Source organism: Seriola lalandi, unplaced genomic scaffold (genome assembly GCF_002814215.2).
Source record: "Seriola lalandi dorsalis isolate HSWRI2012SDOR001 ecotype SW California unplaced genomic scaffold, Sedor1 jcf7180002054898, whole genome shotgun sequence".
Taxonomy (NCBI): Eukaryota; Metazoa; Chordata; class Actinopteri; order Carangiformes; family Carangidae; genus Seriola; species Seriola lalandi.
In genome coordinates, this window is record NW_019525450.1 from 6,157,024 (window position 1) to 6,175,426 (window position 18,403).

At 39.2% G+C, this 18,403-nt stretch overlaps 1 protein-coding gene across 5 annotated transcripts in view; it reads right to left on the reverse strand.

The window, feature by feature from the left end:
- chd9 (chromodomain helicase DNA binding protein 9) overlaps positions 1-18,403 on the reverse strand; it is a 70,635-nt gene that overhangs the window by 28,984 nt on the left and 23,248 nt on the right. For all 5 annotated transcript variants that reach the window (XM_023429672.2, XM_023429670.2, XM_087180213.1 and 2 more), the window contains 8 exons: positions 5,697-5,802; positions 3,828-3,974; positions 2,985-3,053; positions 2,591-2,646; positions 1,597-1,714; positions 1,154-1,240; positions 745-882; positions 38-159 (listed from right to left, as the gene is read on the reverse strand). In XM_023429672.2, coding sequence (XP_023285440.1) covers positions 38-159; positions 745-882; positions 1,154-1,240; positions 1,597-1,714; positions 2,591-2,646; positions 2,985-3,053; positions 3,828-3,974; positions 5,697-5,802 — 843 coding nt within the window. The remainder of the gene's footprint in view (positions 1-37; positions 160-744; positions 883-1,153; positions 1,241-1,596; positions 1,715-2,590; positions 2,647-2,984; positions 3,054-3,827; positions 3,975-5,696; positions 5,803-18,403) is intronic.

Below are 18,403 nucleotides of genomic sequence, written 5' to 3' on the forward strand. Positions count from 1 at the left end.
GAAGGTATGTGCTGTAAATACACTACTTATAACCAACCTGTTGTACCAGTTGAAGAGGAGCCAGTTGACTCCCTCTAGCTGGTAGTCCCTGAGGCTGTTGCCATTCCTGTATTCCCTCGACTGCTCCCTCTTCTTCCACAGATTGGCTGGGGGCCGCTCCTAAGTGACAAATTTACAGGCAGAGTTTATATTATATATTATATATTATAATTAACTATATATTTATATTGTAGATGAACATATTTCTAAGGAATTAAAAAAATCTTCTCTATACATAATGAAAAGCAGTAATATACACTGAACGATCTCTGGAAAAGTGACATGAAACAGGACAGTGAGTGATGATGTTGTTAAATGTACAAGTAAAGAAATACAGAGGGGAGATACATGGATACATATTGCTCTTAAAGTGACTGACAGTAGGTGTTTGCGTTTGGTGTATGAGTGAGGTGTGTGACTATTTTACAGTGGTTCAATGTTTGACTAATGATGACTATTAATTTCACCATACATAACAGGGGGTGAAGTCTACACATTCTCACCACAGATTCCTCTACCACAGATCTGTATCATTACACAAAAACAACAGATTTCTTTCTTTTTTTTTTTTTTTTTTTTTTACAAAAGGGGAAGTCGCTTATTAGCACTTCAAAATGTCATGAATAAATATACATACAGTATGAGAGCAATGGAGGAAAATGGAAGTACAGTGATAAGTGAGGAATGTGGGTGGGCATTGCTTACCACCCTGCGTGAGTCTGGCTTGGCTGCCTGCAGCTGCTCAAACTCTTCAATCTTGCTCTGATCTACGTCGTCCTTCAGCTCCCAGGTGCTGTCCTCATAAGGCAGAGAGCACCACTTCACCAGGTAGTACACCACCTCCTGCAGGAGGCAGAGAAGAATTAACACTGGAAAAGACTAGAGCGAGGTCAAACTCTGCTTTTATAATATTAACAAAGGCTGCGAGGATGCCCATTAGGATGGCCTTGGGCACTTCTGAGATACAAAGACATTGCTAGAGTAGAGAATATATTGAAAGGAACAAAACCACAAAAAACTGAAAAAGTAAAACGTGTTCAGGCATGCAGACACAAATAAATACACGCACGCTGCTCACAGATATGATTACCAAATGAAAGAACATTTGCTTTACCTCTCCTGTGTCCTTGTCCTCACAATACGACACCTCCAGCACTCTATCTACCTCAACATAGTCAGGGTTAAAGGGGTCCTCTTCCATCTGAGAGAAAGAAAAAAAGACAAGAGGGAAAGAAAGGGAGAGAGAAAGCGAGAGAATAAACCTAAGAGCCCACTCACCATCTGGAATCTGAGACAAGCATCACTACTGTATAAACTGAGTGAGTAAAGAGATTCAAATGTATGCACACAGATGTGCCTGCCCACACAAACAATACACAAAAAGTATCTTAAACATCCACATGCACAATATCTATATGCATGTACGCTAAACACACACATTCAAGAAGACACCATATTGTGAAAACACACACCTGCTCATTCCCAATGCTCAAATATGTGCATACACAAAGACAGTATACAGTATGTCCACACACACAAACAGTCACGCAGCCTTACATCTGCAAAGAAGAGTGCCCTCTGTGCTTGTTTCATCTTGAAGCGTTTGATCTTCTGCTGAATCCTCTTGTCCTTCTCCAGCTGTTGCTCTGTGGCCCACTCACAGTGTAGGTAGGAGCTGACACACACACACACACACACACACACACACACACACGCACACGCACACGCACACACACACGCACACGCACACGCACACGCACACGCACACGCACAATGAGATCAAGGTGAGAAACCCTGAAAAACACCTTCTAAACAGCATTTGAGGCAACCACTGAGACCAGCAGGTGTGATCACAGTTTGTAGATGTGGTCACAGACCCTTTAACTGACAATCTATTTGCACAAACATGACTCCTCAGTCATTGTGCTTTAGAAAATTTCAAATGTGAAATTCATATATTCACCCTTTTCATCATTAGGCTGAAAATGTAATGAATGCAATCTGGCTGATGACAGATGATCTGTCATGTGAAAAGAAATTATTTCTCTGGGAGGCTGAGGTAGTAAACCTGTGGTTCATGAATCCTAATTTCCAAAACTCTCTGACTGATAATTTGCTGTGGGAAGGAGCTAGAATTTTTAATAATGTCCCTGAGTACATAGTAGAGAAATTAAATCACTGTCTCAAAATTTTATGATAACGTACATGGCAATACTGAAAGCTGTCCCAAGGCTGCCTGGCAGGCTTGTATGTTTGTGTAATCAAGTGGTCCGTATTCAGCATCCTTTCACAAAGCCTTCATGGCATCTGTTCTGAGGGCGTCTAATTTTTGTTTTAATGTAGGAAGTTAAGTGTTATCGGGATCTGTGTCCATTAGGAGATTGAAGACTTACTTATGTAGGGATGATTATAGGCCACGTATGACTTATATTTCATAAATATAGTGTCATTCAATCTCCATAACTAGCTATGAATGATCCAAAATCTACCTATAATTTTCTTTGTTATGGTTTATGATGTAATGCATAAAAACAGTGCTGACATCACTTACTAGTTTTTGTACTTTACAAAAAACTCTTCCACTTCGACCACCACTCCTGGAGATACCTATAGGGAGGGTTAAAATGACAAATATATAATTAGAGACAAACTTCAAACTGAGTTATTTTCTTATTTGGCTGATTTATGCTATATTATAAAGTAATTTCATCCAGGATCAAAGCTGCACACATGATTAATGTGTTGATAAAAGATACCAAATATCAAGTAAAATAATGTTGTGCTGACAACATTATTTATGGTAAATATAAAAAATAATTCAGATCTCACCATCAAGAAAAATAATCGCAATGGAAACACCATAACCATGCAGAAATTTACTGAATCTCTTACAATCACTAAAAATTAGGAAAAATATAAAAATCACAATAGCAAATGATTATTACCTCCTTCTTAACAATACGAGAAGACATGATTTTGTCAACAACAGCAGCGTCCTCCTCACTGGGATTTTCCTGCAAATGCAGTGAACATGAAACATTTAAAGTCAAGTGTGTTCATAGGTTTCAAAGCAAATGTTTGCATCAGCCAAAGGACTCTTGATGCAAAAACCAGACATCATAGTGTGTGATTAAAGAAATAGTATGTAGTAAGAAAAACAGTCTGCATATGAATGTGCTCTTCCTGAGGTTTTTATTTTTTTTCTCTGTTAATTTCTTCTTTTTTTTTTTGTTGAGTGTTTTCTTCTAATCAATGTTTAATGTAAGAGGCTGTCATACATTGTACAGATTGTTGAGCCCTCTGATAAATTTGTGATGCACAACTCAAGTTATAAGGCAGAAACCAGGATGAAACATGTGGACCAGACATTGCAAGAAAAATGTTTTTGGCTGCCTTCATGATGCTCCTCTGCTAATCTCTCTACCGTTGCATCTAAATTATTCAAAATGGCCACTGAATATGTATCTTCCCTCTTTGTACAGGCATACTGCAGGGGTCCTGGTTTGTATGTCACAATGTGGTAGTGCAAAGAACTGGCTGCGCTGCACTTCACTGTAGTCCTGTTGATGTTCTACAAAAATGTGCTCTTTTCCATTTTTATGCACATCACTGCCATAAAAAAAAAATCCTCTCATACTCTAAATTGTAAGATTTATCAGCAGTGAAATTAATTTGGCTCTACTTTGCAGCTGTATTTTTCATGTTATCAAAAAAAAAAGAAAAAAGAAAAAAAAAAAGAATGAAATTAAACTCGACTTCTGAGCTATGTGGTATGTAGAACTCCTTACAACAAAGAGTTGAAGAGCTGGCTCCTTGGATGCTGCCGTGCTGGTTTTCTTGGCTTTGACAATAACCTTGACTTCCTCATCTGACAACCTAGCCTCCAGCTCCTCAGCGTATTTCTTTCTCTTCACCTGTCGATTCGATCTCCTCTTCTAGAAAAGCAAAACAAGGACGGAGAAGATCATTTACAAAAACATTCAGCTGATCTGGTTTACTTCATACATCTGTTTCATGAATGAAAAATAACTTTAGTTTAGGAGGAAAGGTTTGTTACCTTCTCTGGGTGATTGTGGAAAGACACCCTTAGCCTCAAAGTTACTACTTTACACTTGTGTGTCAGTGAAGTTACCAGAGCTTTGCAGTAAACCACACTGTAAAAACCACATCGTCCTCATTGTTTCCTCAGTTATGAATAATGGCAGGTGCGCCATTATTCATGTGAGACTTGTTTCTCCTTTAACAGGATCATGTTATATTTTTTGCAATGGATGAAAAACATGAATGACAAAAACATTTAAGATTCAAAATAAACCCATATTGAGATTGATGATATGGGTTTTCCCATCCTAAAGATCACGAACAAACATAACCTGTGAATGCCCTTGTTAAATTTCAGTGAAGCAAGTAATAAATATTGAAAAACATTCTGCTCTGTGACTCAGAAAAAAACAAGTGTTTTTAAATCCAGCTTCTGTTCCTTCCTGTCAAGCCTTTATAATTATCATATGCGTGGGCTGCTGTATCCTGCATCAATACACAAGCCCCTCCTAATGATAATATGTAGTTAATTAGGAATAAATGCCACTGAGCCAAAGTTAATTAGGTGTGGAGTATAATATCCCCGTGGAGATATACCCTCACATCCCCAAACCCAAGCTGACCAGAAGCTGGGAAGTCAAACCTGCCATACGTCTCGACAACAGGGCTGAACCCCTGAGGAGGCCATGCTTCTTTTCTAGCTGTCGGCCACGCTACTTTGACTTCTTCCACGCGATCATCCTAAATGAGTCATCAACAGACTGTTTTAATTAAGGCCAGGGGCACCGTTTAACAAGGGTAATTATATCATAGGCAGTAGTCCGGATAGGACGCAAAAAGGAGAAAAAGGAGAGAGAGGTGGTGGGTCGAAGGAGGAGACAAAGTCACATCATTACTCACGATAAATATAAAACAATATCATAATTTAATTTTCATCAAAGTAAAAAACACAAACAAACAAAAAACTAAAAACAAAAATCCTGGCTGCTGTTGCAAAGAGGTTTCCTTTCAAATGAAAAAAAATAGGTGATGCTCAACATCTAATTTAACTTGTCATTAGTGTCATTTATATTTGGGTGTGTGCATATGCACGCGCACAGGAAGGTGCTATTGTTGATGCTTTGACCCAGATAATGCCTCTCTGCTGTCAGTTGTCTCCATTGACACAGATAAGAATATGTAGTTGCAATAGCCACCCACTGCACGAACTCTACATGAACCATGGAGTCAATCCTCCCAGGCTCAAAGTAAAGCTGTGAAGCCTTCCTCGAGGCTCGGCAGCAGTGTGAACAGTCAGGTCGAGGACACCACTTCACTCACTGCCTTGTGTCAGAATTGTATTAGAAGCAGAGCCAGATTCCCCCTTTATTTTCTTTCAGCAGCAGTGTGACACCACAAGTAATAACACTAACACCACATCTGAATAATGTGGGGAGTGCCTACCTAAAATCCTGTGTTATCTCACAGTTCAGGGTTCTAATAATAATTTGCTGAAGTGAGATGTAATACAGCTCCCAAGCCCTATAACTCAAGTTAAAATAGCAACTTGTACTATATATGTAAGTCTATATATGTTTATATGTCTTTATTTGTGAGTGTGAGTTGATGGATCTTACAGAGTCGGCATCTTTAGAAGTGTGTCGAGGGGGAGGGTCATCATCCGACTCCTCTGAGGACTCTGGCTTTCGCTTTTTCTTCTTTCCAATCTTGATGACAATTTTCCTGAAGGAGAGAAAAAGAAGCACTGTGAGTACGATGAGATGAAGCCCAGAGTAATGAAAACCTGTTCCTGAAAACAGAGTAATGTTTATTGCTTTGTTTACTGCATTACACATACAACCCAGAAGTACCTAGTGAATAACTGCATAGACAGGGATAGTCCTTAAGAGCTTGAAATGTACATGAATGAAATCAATTCACAAATATTTTCAAAATCTTGGTGTATTTAAGTGTTTATGAATTTCACAAAAGTATATCTATATATATCTCAGTATATATCTAAAAGTTTTAAAAGAATTACACAACAACTGGATTCATACACATGTATACGTGGGCCTATAAAACACTGTATAGCCATGTGTTTACTGTGTCAGTGTCATGAGCAAAATGAACTTTTTCATTTTTTCAGTAAATCTGCATGTACAGATCAGGTGAGGCATGGAGGCCTAGACAGGGTATTTAACTTGCAGTAACTTTGGAAGAACCTTTTTTTTTTTTTTAAACAGCTTTTTTGTGGGTGGATAAGAAACTGCATGGGTGACAGGCTGTCTTTAATGGATTTTACAAGACACACACAGACATTACAATGACGCTCAAACCGAGATATCACAGCAGACAAACTGATAAGCATTATGTCGTCAAAGTTGTCTTGCAGAAAGTAAAATTGATATCCAAAACCATTTGTTCATTTAATTGTTGACTACACTTACAAACCGTAACCCCCTGCAGGTTTGCACCAGTATCCAAGATGGAGTAAAACAAGTGCTCATAGATTAACTTCTGCTGCACTGCAGTCCGTAAACAATAGCTCCATTTGCAGCAGTAGCCTAAATTCTGTGAAAATGCCTCTCTGTATAGCTGTCAGCATGTGGTTTTTAACCCCAACATACAACAACAGCAGAGGTGATGGTAGGAAATCCTTACGTGTATTAACATGCTTACAATGGGAGCTGCCTGAGTTTATATTATAAGGAATTCAGCGCCTTGCTTAAGCCTCCCAGTTAGTCTGCAGATTCAAACCAACATCATTTAGTCATTTGGCAAATATTTTCCTCTTTTCATTACCATGGATAGTTTTTTGAACATTGAAATTCTCAACAGAGCCTAATAGAACTGTAGTATCAAGACAGACTGGACGTTATGATATTAGGAGCCCAGATGGAAGCCAATTTTACAATGAACAGACACAAGCTTCTACTTTTCACCAGTGCTTCGTACTCTAACTCGCTCTTCTCTCTTTCACACATAGACATTTCACACACGCACATATTATTTCTGTGACCTTTCCCCATATATTCTCTCACCACATATGCACACACTTCCTATTTTGCGCCTCTCCATGCGTATTATCTCTTGGAAGCCACAGGCGTCAAATCGCCATCTTGGTGAGATGTTAATGGGAAAATATAAAAATAAAAGCACTGCTATTAAATGGACATACAACAGCATCTTCCCCCACTCTCCCTCTCCCTCTCTTCGCACACGCTTACATACACATAACAAATCCACCCCCACCTTCCCACAAAGGCAAACATGCTCTGTGCTCCAAACACACACAATCACAGGCTTAATCAGACAGACTGGTGCATGAGCAGGTATGTCTCTAGTGAGGAGGATGTCCCTGTGGGCTTGTTCATATGAGATTACATTAGAGACTCATACTGCGTGTGAAAAAATTCCCATGCTAGCAATACCTTCTCCTGTTAGCCTCATTCTGTTAGACAGTACAGTAAGTCAGCTCTTCAGACACCAAGTGGGCCCACAAGCCAGGAGACCAGCCTGCTGAACAACATGCAAGTAAACAAATCAACCATGCAACACTGCCTATTTTTAATCGACCATTCCCCTTTCCTAATTTCATGCTGGTTTATGTCCTTAATGAACTGGCATATTCAGACATCAACAGATTGTGACAAAAGGAGACGTGTGACTGAGACGTTCTCTTCTTTACCCGTCTCCATCTTATAAATGTTCATACAACAACAACAACCCAACAGTCACTAAACTGTAGGAAATATTCTTAAATCCAGCTTCAGTCCAACTTCAAGACCTCTGTTCTGTTCTTGTCAACTCAGTTGGTGTTGGCGTTGATTGGAGAGTGTCAATTTCTCTGTCGGCATGAATGACGCGGAAGCGGTTATAGATAATACCAGCACAGACATTGTGTATATGACAAGCAACTCATCATACCAGAATACAGAATATGACTGGTGCACAGGACAAATGGCTTAGGTATATCAGAAAAACAGATGCACACAATAAGAACAACAGGAACACAATTAGACCAGTTTGCTGTATCCCTTAAAATGGTTAGACATTCTTACGTTACCACATTAGCAACAACACCTGGCCAACCGGGGTTGCAAAAGGCCAAACTGGGGAAAAGAAATACATATCAAGCCCATGGAGCTGAAGTGGTAATCTGTATTAAAGACATTTAGGACTCAAACGCTCATACACACACCTATTGTATTATCTGACTGTAAATTAGGAAACAGCAGGTTCTCCAGGCAGCACTGTGCTAAAGAGCTGTCCCTTCTTTCTGATGTCCCTGCCCCCTCTGGATGATATTACATTTCACAAATCCTCTTGACAATGACACTTCATGGTTGCCATGCAACATGTCCTGGGGAGTGTATTTGACCATGTGGGCGGTAATGTTCAGGGTGACATCACTTCCTATGAAAATGTCCACTGTCGCAATGAATGGTTGAGAAATGTGCCAAGTCAGAGTGACACAATGAAAAAAAAAATTAACCAGCTGTGACACCCAGAAGAATAGAGAAAATATTATAAAGCAACTGAATGGGACAGAACACAATGTTCTTCCTCGACCAAACAGAAGCTGGCTGGGATACAGGCCTTGCTGAACAACAGTGTCACATCACCAGGCAGCAGCTCAGCAGCTAACAGCAAGTAACAGGGCTAAAGTATCTCTCTGATCCACATATGGGAAAACCTGAACTGTGAAACGAGATACTTGAGGGCTGTGAAATCATCAATTGAGCCTGTACAGACAGAGAATACTGATGGTGAGGTGGCTCCTTCCTACTACCAACTACTGCAACTGGAGTTTACTAGAACAACGTGGCATAGTTAAAGCTTAACATGATGAAAAGGAACTCCTCCACACACACACACACACACACACACACACACACACACACACACACACACACACACACACACACACACCAGAAACCACATCTTAGTGATGGTTACAGCATGTTCCAGCCTTTCGTTGCTGATACACAGGACCACCCAGGGGTTTAGTAACACCAGTGCTAACGCACACGCTCCCCTTGACTGGATAGCCTCCCTATAAGTTGAAATATATTAGTTCAAATGACAGGGAGGGAACGCAGACTTTCAAATCAACCTCTTACTGAGAAAAAGAGGTATTAAAGCAGCCAGTTTTACTCTTCAGGGTCACAGTCAAGTGTCCCTGATGTGAACAACTCAGAACAGAGCTTTTGCACAGGCAGTAAATGCCATAGAAATCCTATCCACTGAACTCTGACTTAAGCATTTGAAAAGTGGCAAACAGTCTGGCAAAGCTGATAGGCAGATTTTCTCCAAGTCTAATATGTTTTGAAGAAAAACTGGAAAAACAGACGAAAATGTTTGCTTTACAGTATTTTCTATACTGCAGAGGAAGGCTGCAAATACTATATATACTACTACAAACTGAATGACTGAATGACTCAGTAAGCATCGATATAGAAACCATCTCAACTATAGTACTTTAGTACAGTATACTAAGAGTTGATCTTGGATTAATTGCAAAGTATTCAGGACCTCAAATGTCTTCCAATATATTGTGACAAAGAAATATACACTCAACATTTTACTTCACACTGTCCCCACTCAGAACATACCCCATGGTGTTCAATTTAGGCTTCTCATCAGGCCAGTCATTTTATCCATGCATGCTTTAAAACTGGTTGGGTTACATGTACGTCAAAACACACTAGTAAATGCCAAAGCATTTGGCAGGGAGCTTTGGAAACAACTGCCATGTAATTTTTGTTGAACCAAAAGAATACAAGACGAACCGAACTGTAATCACTAAATCATTTGTAATTAGTGAGCAATGCAGAGATTAAGTGTAAAAAAAAAAAAAAAAAAAAAGAAAATAAAAATGATTGCCATCTTCTTCATTTAAAAAATGTAAAAATATAAAATATACAGGTCTGGATAAGCAAGTGATTGTCCAAATACTAAGCGACTAAAATTCAGCTGTGTGCTGGGGATCTAATTAGCAAACAAGAACTAATACCCCACAATAATTTATGCAGTTCTTAACACCACCACTGGTGCATGTTAGGTGTCATTTAAATATTTCTTCAGGTTGTCTTTCACTTGGTTGACATATCTTGTATGTAAAAAAATGACACCTTGTGGAATCACTAACCAGATATTAAATGATCAAAAAAAAAGATTTTTTTTGACTGATTGGGGCTGAATAACTGCTTTGCTTTTTCTGATTTTACAAAGCAACAAAATGATTGCTTTTCTATAATTAAAAGAGTAAATGACACAAGTAAATTGGCGTGTTGACAGTAGTTAAGCAGTGCTTGATTTGCATTTATTCATTTTGATACCAAAAATAAAACAAACATTTCATTTTAAAGCCTGTTTGTATGTTCAAAATATATTTCATTTAATTTTCTGTTACATTTTTTACATTGCCATTATTAAAATTATTTCCTGAGTAAAGTGCCTTGATGGAGACACAAAATTAACATCTTATTGTGTCAATAAAATCTCTGTTGTAACAGATATCACAGTAAATATCATCTTTCCCCTCTCTCTCCTCCTGATACCATTTCCTCACAAGACGCCTGTCTTCTCTAATTTCACAACTGCATCATCTCCTACTCGACATTGTTTCATATTTGAACATTTCGATGCGTTTCCATCTTGATGGGATGTGCTGCTCTTAATGTTTGTTACTGATGGAGGATAAAGTGATTTATTTGCCTGCCCACCATGATTTAAAGAGGCCATCCTCCAGGCATAATCTTGCATCTCTAATTAGACTACAGCTGCCCCTGATCTGACATTACAAATCGATCCCCGATGATAGGCTACCACAAGCATTTTCCTTAGAGTGATAGGCTTACTTGGCTTCCATCCTCCTATTGTGCCAAATAACCTCCATCCCTTGTCCCCCCAGTGTTGTCCTGCCCTACTTGGCATGCCACCACTGGGAGAGAATGTATGAGGCTTTGATTTTAATAGAATCAAGATATGATAGTGCTTTGTGGGCCAAGGCTGCAGTGTGGTGCTTTAGCATCTCAGAGGGGCCTTCATCACCTTTAAGTCAGTCTACCTAAGGAATTTTGATTGTGTGTGACTGAGTCATCGTCAAAACTGGTGCTAAGCGCTGGTGTGTGCGCGCTGGTGTGTGTTTCTCATCCTGAGGGGCTTATTGAGACAGTAGAGCCGGTCCTTGTCAGGAAATCCCCGTTCTTATGAATGGAAGGCTATAATCTCAGTGCCACACAGCACACAACTGGAAACGGTAGTAGCAGCACTATTGAGCCCCCTCTCAAAGACATGTGCAACACAGCGCACATGGCCACACAGGGGAATGCTGCTTTAATCCTCAAACATTTTAAAAATGGGCAACATACACTCGCGCGCACGCACGCACACACACACACACACACACACACACGACTTTCAACACAAAGACATACAACACAACATGTTTATATATCACACGCAAGCACACATGTGAACATGCACACGTACGCACCCTGCAAGGGATTAACTAGGAAAACACTCAATTAAAAAACAGCTTTAGCTTTTCCTAATGAAAAAGTGAAGGAAAAGAGATTAGACAGCTAGCAGGCAAGCAGTGAAATATGAACAGCTATATGCTGCAGCATATACAGTAGACTTAAACCTCCATTTTCTATCATGTAATTGATCTCACGAGCACCATTTTGTTTGATATTTTCATGCTACCCTGCTGCTTTGTACTATCAGCATATTTAGAACATGCCTCCTCACAGGAAACATCGGATGCACAGCTTTGAGCGAGCTGGAAGAACCAAATTTATATTAGGGGAAAAAATGTAAAGGGAGGAGGGGGATGGAGAAACAAAAAAAAAAAAAAGGGAATGAGCGGCACAGCGCTTTCATCTGATGATTATATGAGGTTATTTTTCAGCAGGTAGGCTGCCTAGAAAAGCTAATTCCAGCCTGCAGAGAGCTGTGATCAGCCAAGCCTGGCCTGTAAAATAACCCTTGCCTCACCCAAGCATAGGTTTTCTTCGCAAATATTTTAAGACACAATAACCTCAAATCTACCAGTGCCTTTGTTTCATTTAATAAAGAGTAGTAACACCTTAGCGTTTCCTACTATGTCAAAAAGTCTGCTATGAAAAAGGCCTGTAGTATAGCACAGATCTCATAGTTTTCAAACCACCATATAATAATCTACTATATAATAAATATAAATAAACACTATATTTCACATATGATTATGATTTTTGTGCACAGGGGATGTTAAACTACATAAACGAAAATGAGTGAATGTGAAGCTGTAGAGAGACATTCACATTCTTTCTTTAACAGATGATGTTGAGTGATTCCCAGGGTTATTTCCCCTTCCAGCAGGAATAGGGCAGCAGCTTCCATGTTCATGTGTTTTTATTTGTCTGAAGACTATTATTACTAGACTATTATATTCTTGCAGTTTATTTTTGAGCTTTGATAAGTTTTCTTTAGAAATTATAGACAATTTAATGATAAAGCTTGTTGTCAACACAAATTCAATGACTTTTAAATACGTTTTCTGTAATTCCACAATAGCTGACTTTAATTAATAGTAATGATATTTCTTAAGTAGTTGTATTTTCCTAAAAGGCACACAGATCACTTGATATTTAAACACATTAATAGCCAAGAAAAAGAAGATCAGTGATAAATACATAACATTTTTTCTTGGATTTGTGTCATGTTGCTACTCCACCTGTCACAGCGCCTGGTGTATCCACGTTTTAATCAGCTGCTTTCATGCATGTTTCTCATCAGTCAGACTGATTTTCCATATGATGAAGAGTAAACTACCAAAGCAATGCAGAAGCCACTCACTCGCAATTACATTGAACTGACTAACAGAAACCCAGTATAGTGGTCACAGAGAATCATAGGCTTATGCACGCAGACAATTAGTATAATAGTCTTATCTCATGCTGTATTCCCTACTTAAAAACGGTCAGATGCAATGGGAGTGTGAACATACACTGAATTCCAAATACACACATAACCTCAGGCTTTCTGAACAAAAGCCTGCACACACCCTTGACAGAGTGGAGGCTGAAGTAATGACTTTAGCGGAAGGTTAGTACCTCTGCAGCCGAGATGCATTAATATTTTATGGGGAGATCCTGGGTGGTGCATGCTTATGAACAGGACTCTCCTCCTGTATGAATCTCTCACTGGAGCTTCTTGTCATTAGATACGCCTCCATCACCCCACATTAGCAGCAGAACAACTATCTTTCACTGTAGCTATGTGGAAATGTCTGCTACATTTATGCAGACTAGCAAACACTAGGTCTTACTGTATTTTGTGGTTCAAGCCAAATACAGTGAGGTATAAGCCAACAGCAGACAACAGATTTTGTGAACTTTGCGTTTACTCCCGGACATCAGTACTAAAGTAAGTGACGCAAGGGCCTTGACAGGTAAAGAGAACATGGAGGTGCAGTCCAAGATAGCGTTCGAAGAATAAAACATTGCAGCACTCTCATAGCCTTGATGCAAGTACACTGGCTCAAATCTTTTTGGACTCATTACAAATTGTCATTAGAATTATTACAAATTCACAACAGCGGCTACTCTCATTTGGAGAGCTGGTGAGCTGAAATGAGACGTGTTACCATATTACACCTGTTACAACTAAGTCAGTGTTGTATTACAGCTAGCTGTTTGTTCTGATAGGCCTGTGTGCTTCCTCCTATCTGTCTTGTGTCCACACGTATTCAGTCCCAGAGTGAGATGTCATACTGATAAATGGTGTGTGCACTTGAGTGTCTAATCGGCTCAGTTTTACCTACTGGAGTTATTGTTGTACTGTATTTTTATTTTATTGTTGTTAAAATGGTACATCTGCTTACTTTGTTTTATTAAAGTTTTAACTTTATAATCTTAGCTGTTTAAACAAAAAAGAAAGTGTTGAAAAAGAGGGAGTATAATCAGGTCATCTGGTGTTCAGACCAATATGGGAGTGTTTATGTTTTCAGTTTTTATATTTACATTACAGTGCCATGAGCCTGTGACTGATCATAGTCTGACTTCTCATGATTCATGGCCCAGACCTGCCTGACTGCCTTATGCTAAGTTATCACTACACGATTGTAGCCCTGATTTTAGACACAGCGACAGTTTTTGGAGATTGCTGAGAAAATCCACACATCAGAGGCAAATTGGCACTTCTGAGAGACTCGCCGATGCAATGCAGACACCTGAAAGATATCTAGCAGGCTAAATAACTCGACCTATCAGGGAGTCCAAATCCAGTAGTGTGAAAAGTGTTGTGACCCAGTTGTGACTTGCAATGAGTGCAGTGACGAGCTACAGCTAATGAGAGCGCAAGACACAGGGAGAGGGGAAACCCGGGGGAGGAGTGGTACAGCATCAATTTGGGAAAAAAAAAATCCTGCCTCGTGCAAGGTATCATGTCATTTCCCATGTCACCTGTGTCCTGCGTGTTTTCGTGACCAATCATAGTTAGACCAGACAGACTCGTGGGGAATTCCTCCTGGTGGGAGATCATGTAGTGGTCAAGCCACAACGATTTCAGGATTACAAATTACAAGACAACAAGTTGTGTAGAGTGAACAGTATGACTGTGAAGGTCATTTGGTGTGTATATAGCATTAGTGAAACTGGATTTAGTAAATGTCCCTGTCCTTTAAAGGACAAAACAGAAGTAGGTTTTTGTTAAATGTAATTTGTTATAACTGATAATTTACTGCACAACATAATGAAAGGGAAATGGACATTCCAGTGGAATATTTTTTCCACATCATCATGGTCATCGAGTCAAATTGATGTTGCTTAGTGAGACCTCAATCTTCATCACTAAGTACAGCTCTTCAGAAAATCTGCTCCAAATTGTCTGCTCTCTATTGTGCAACTTCTAATTAGTAGAAAAGTAAAAGCTCCATTAGCATGCCAGCTATGAATCTTCACACCTCAGATGAAATATTCACACACTCCCACAAGCCTCTTGTCATATACAGACAGAACTATACGTCATTGCCACATTTGCACCGAGGGCCTATATATCTGAACTTCTTTTCTCAATTAAAACAAAGGAAGGGGAGCACGGAGTAGAAGCTACGAGTGTAAATGATGACTGCGGCCACATCCTAAAAGATTGCATCACACATATATAACAAGAGAAAATTAGAATCACACCATTCAGGCACGACAAGGAACAGGGTGACATTTAGATCTGTTCTGATTTCTTTTGATAAAAATCAAGTATATTTGGTATAGCTGAGACAATTCTGACTGGACTGAGGTTCATTCAAGATAATGTGGACAGACTGTCTATGGCGAGGTGCCCTGTTTTGTGCAGGCCAGCGCATATTCCTAATGATCTTGAAATAATAGTCATGGTAAAATTGGGGCCAGTAATTGAGCTCTAAAAGTCTTGCCTACCACTAACTCTACAGACTGAGAGCATTCAACTGTGTTGAAAAACTTGGAGTAAACAAAAAACAAAAGCTTTTTAAAAAGAAAACAAAGCTTTCAAAGAAGTATGAAAGGTTTTGGCCTGTATAGAATTTTGTCTAAGATTGTGCCAGTTCGTCATCTGACCTGACATTTTAAAACGGCCGGAGTACATGATGCAATGAGTGTTATAAAAGGATGACTGAAACAATATTAGGCTACATAAGCGGGCTATGCTGCATGCATCCTGATCTGATGCTTTTTTTGCATGTAGGCCAAGTATGGTTACACTGAATAAAAATGGGTTACACAGCTCATTACCTCATAACAACAAAGACCGTTACCAGTGACACATTTGCATGAAGGACTGCAGACAACTTGTCAACTGCTCTTCATGATTAACAAGTCTTTGACTGCATTTGATTAAATGCTGATGGTTTCATCAAGTGTCTCCACGGATACAAGGCAGTTAGGAAGATAAAGGATCTGGGCCTGCACCTTTTTATATACAGTCTATGGTCTGCACTGAATAACCAAGTTAAGTTTCCTGATCTAAAAAGTGTTCTGCTGCAAAGTTAAATTACATGATCAAATGTTTATTTAATTTCATGATAAAAACGGAGCTTGTTCAGTAACACCACCAGATCAGCAGTCCTTTAGTTGACCAAGCAACTGACTTACTGTGAGCATCACCAGACAAGTACATCCAGCTAAAGCCGGAAAGCTGCTGGGACTGTATCACCATGACTGATGCCTCCAACAACTCACTATTCTCCCAAACATCAGCATTGCCACAACTTTGTCATTATCACACACACACACTCACACACACACACACACAATCCATTATCTGCTACAGCTTTTCTCCCTCTGCCTAGCTCATCTAATTATTAATCAACGCAGCTGCCAGCCAGATATTATTGTTGACCATTGTCAGTCATTCTCACACTAGGTCTCAAAAATACAGGCGTTCTCAACGATGGTTCAAACTAATGCCATAAGTTGTTTGTTTTTTCCCTCCGTTGCACAAGCTGACATTTCCATATTTAAACATTCCCCTTTTCCTTCAGCTCCCTGCCTCGGCCCTCACATCTGCACCAGCTGATATTTCAATAGCTTGTGTTGGGTGTGGCTTATAGCTGCACACTGCGTATAGCAGTTAAACAGGGGGATGGGAGGCGGATTATGGTATCTATACATCAGCACTACTTGCCTGAATATACTAGGCAGTACTGTCTCACATGTAAATGCAGCCTTTGTTTGCTCCTCCCATGTCTATGCTGATGACTGAGCCTGGTTTATTGTTATGGCATGCAGTAAATTCTGTTGAACTTTGAGCTTCCATCTTGGCAACCCCAGGCAGAAAATGTACGCTAGTAAAAATGCACCAGCAAAATCCACCAGCACATGAGCAGGCTAAATCATAAAATACTCTATATAGTCACAAATACAAAGAAAAGTTGTAACACTATATATTCATAGAGACAACCATTCCTAATTTGAGGGGAAGTCCAAGGCAAGTACAGACATCAAGTGTTAGTATTCGATCCACACATACTGAAATGTGTGCACTGTTAAGATGAGCATCCTCCTAACAATATTATCTTAATCATCAAGTAATCGAGCTGAGTATCATCTCAAACGCAATGGACTCCAATTTGGACTCTTAACGTAATAAATTTTTCCTCATGAGATGTTCCCAATTTTTTTTTTTTTTTTTTTTTTTTTTTTAAATAGTGCTATCTGTAGGTCATGTGGAGAGAGTTAAACTAGTGATTCGGCAGACATAAATGAACAGCAGCAAATGTGACCTCTTGAAATAAACATTTAAAACACCAACACCATACCATCTTATGTCACAAAGAATCTCAACTATCCCTTTAAGTCCCTGAGGCTCGATGACATCAGGTTTCATGTTATTTGTTAGTTTTTTCCTCCTCAATCAGAGCAAGTGAAACAGACCATTGTGTTAACACTGCATATCTGCATATCTTGTTCGGCCGGTACTTTGTGACATTTATCAGTTTGCCCTAGGTTATGCACATCAACTAGAACAAGACTATATGAACACCTAGTATATGGCTGAACCGTATATGGTCAATTTGCAAAATTGAGGACACATTTAAAACTGTTGAGGAACAGCTGTAAACAACTACTGTCAATGGAAAGTAGCTCAAGCCTACTCAAAAAGTCATTAAATGTCATTAGATGACGTAACACGCTAATTATTAATTGCGTCGCATTAGCCTAGTGTCAGCTGGTTTCAGCCATTTACCTGTTTGCTTCTTTCCTATTCTCTTTGTTCACATATAAAGTATTCTAATACAGCCAAATTTCCAACAAAGCTGTTGTTATTTACATGTTTTTCTTTTTCTGTTGTCAGACAATGGATCAAGTATGAAATAGTGACTGAAACATGGTCCATTAAGACTACATGTTAACCATCAGTCCCTTCAAAGCCATTTCTAAGCTGCTGCTCTGCACTGCAAAAATCTTAAGTTAAAAGCAAGAGAATATCGTATTATTTTGTCTCTCACACAGCGCACAGCCTTCGCCTGGGTAACAAACTGCTGCTCCGCCACTCTGCCACTCACTGAACAGAGAAGGCGCAGAGAGGTGTGCCTCTCATTCATGGCGTAGTATTGGCAACTCTCTTCTTTGTAAAGCAGCTAAGGTTCATTTAAAAAGTTACTATATTTGTCGCTAGGTGTCTGTAAATGAAAAATTACGAACCATTAAACCTTTTTTTTTTCCAGTACTGACAAAATAGCAGTGAATAATGCCTATGATTTATTTGATGTACACAAAGTAATTAATTCTAATTTTGATGATCAATTAACTAATTTTATCATTTGCTGGTTACAGCTTCTTAAATGTGAGATGTCATATAAGACTTTTGTATCTTT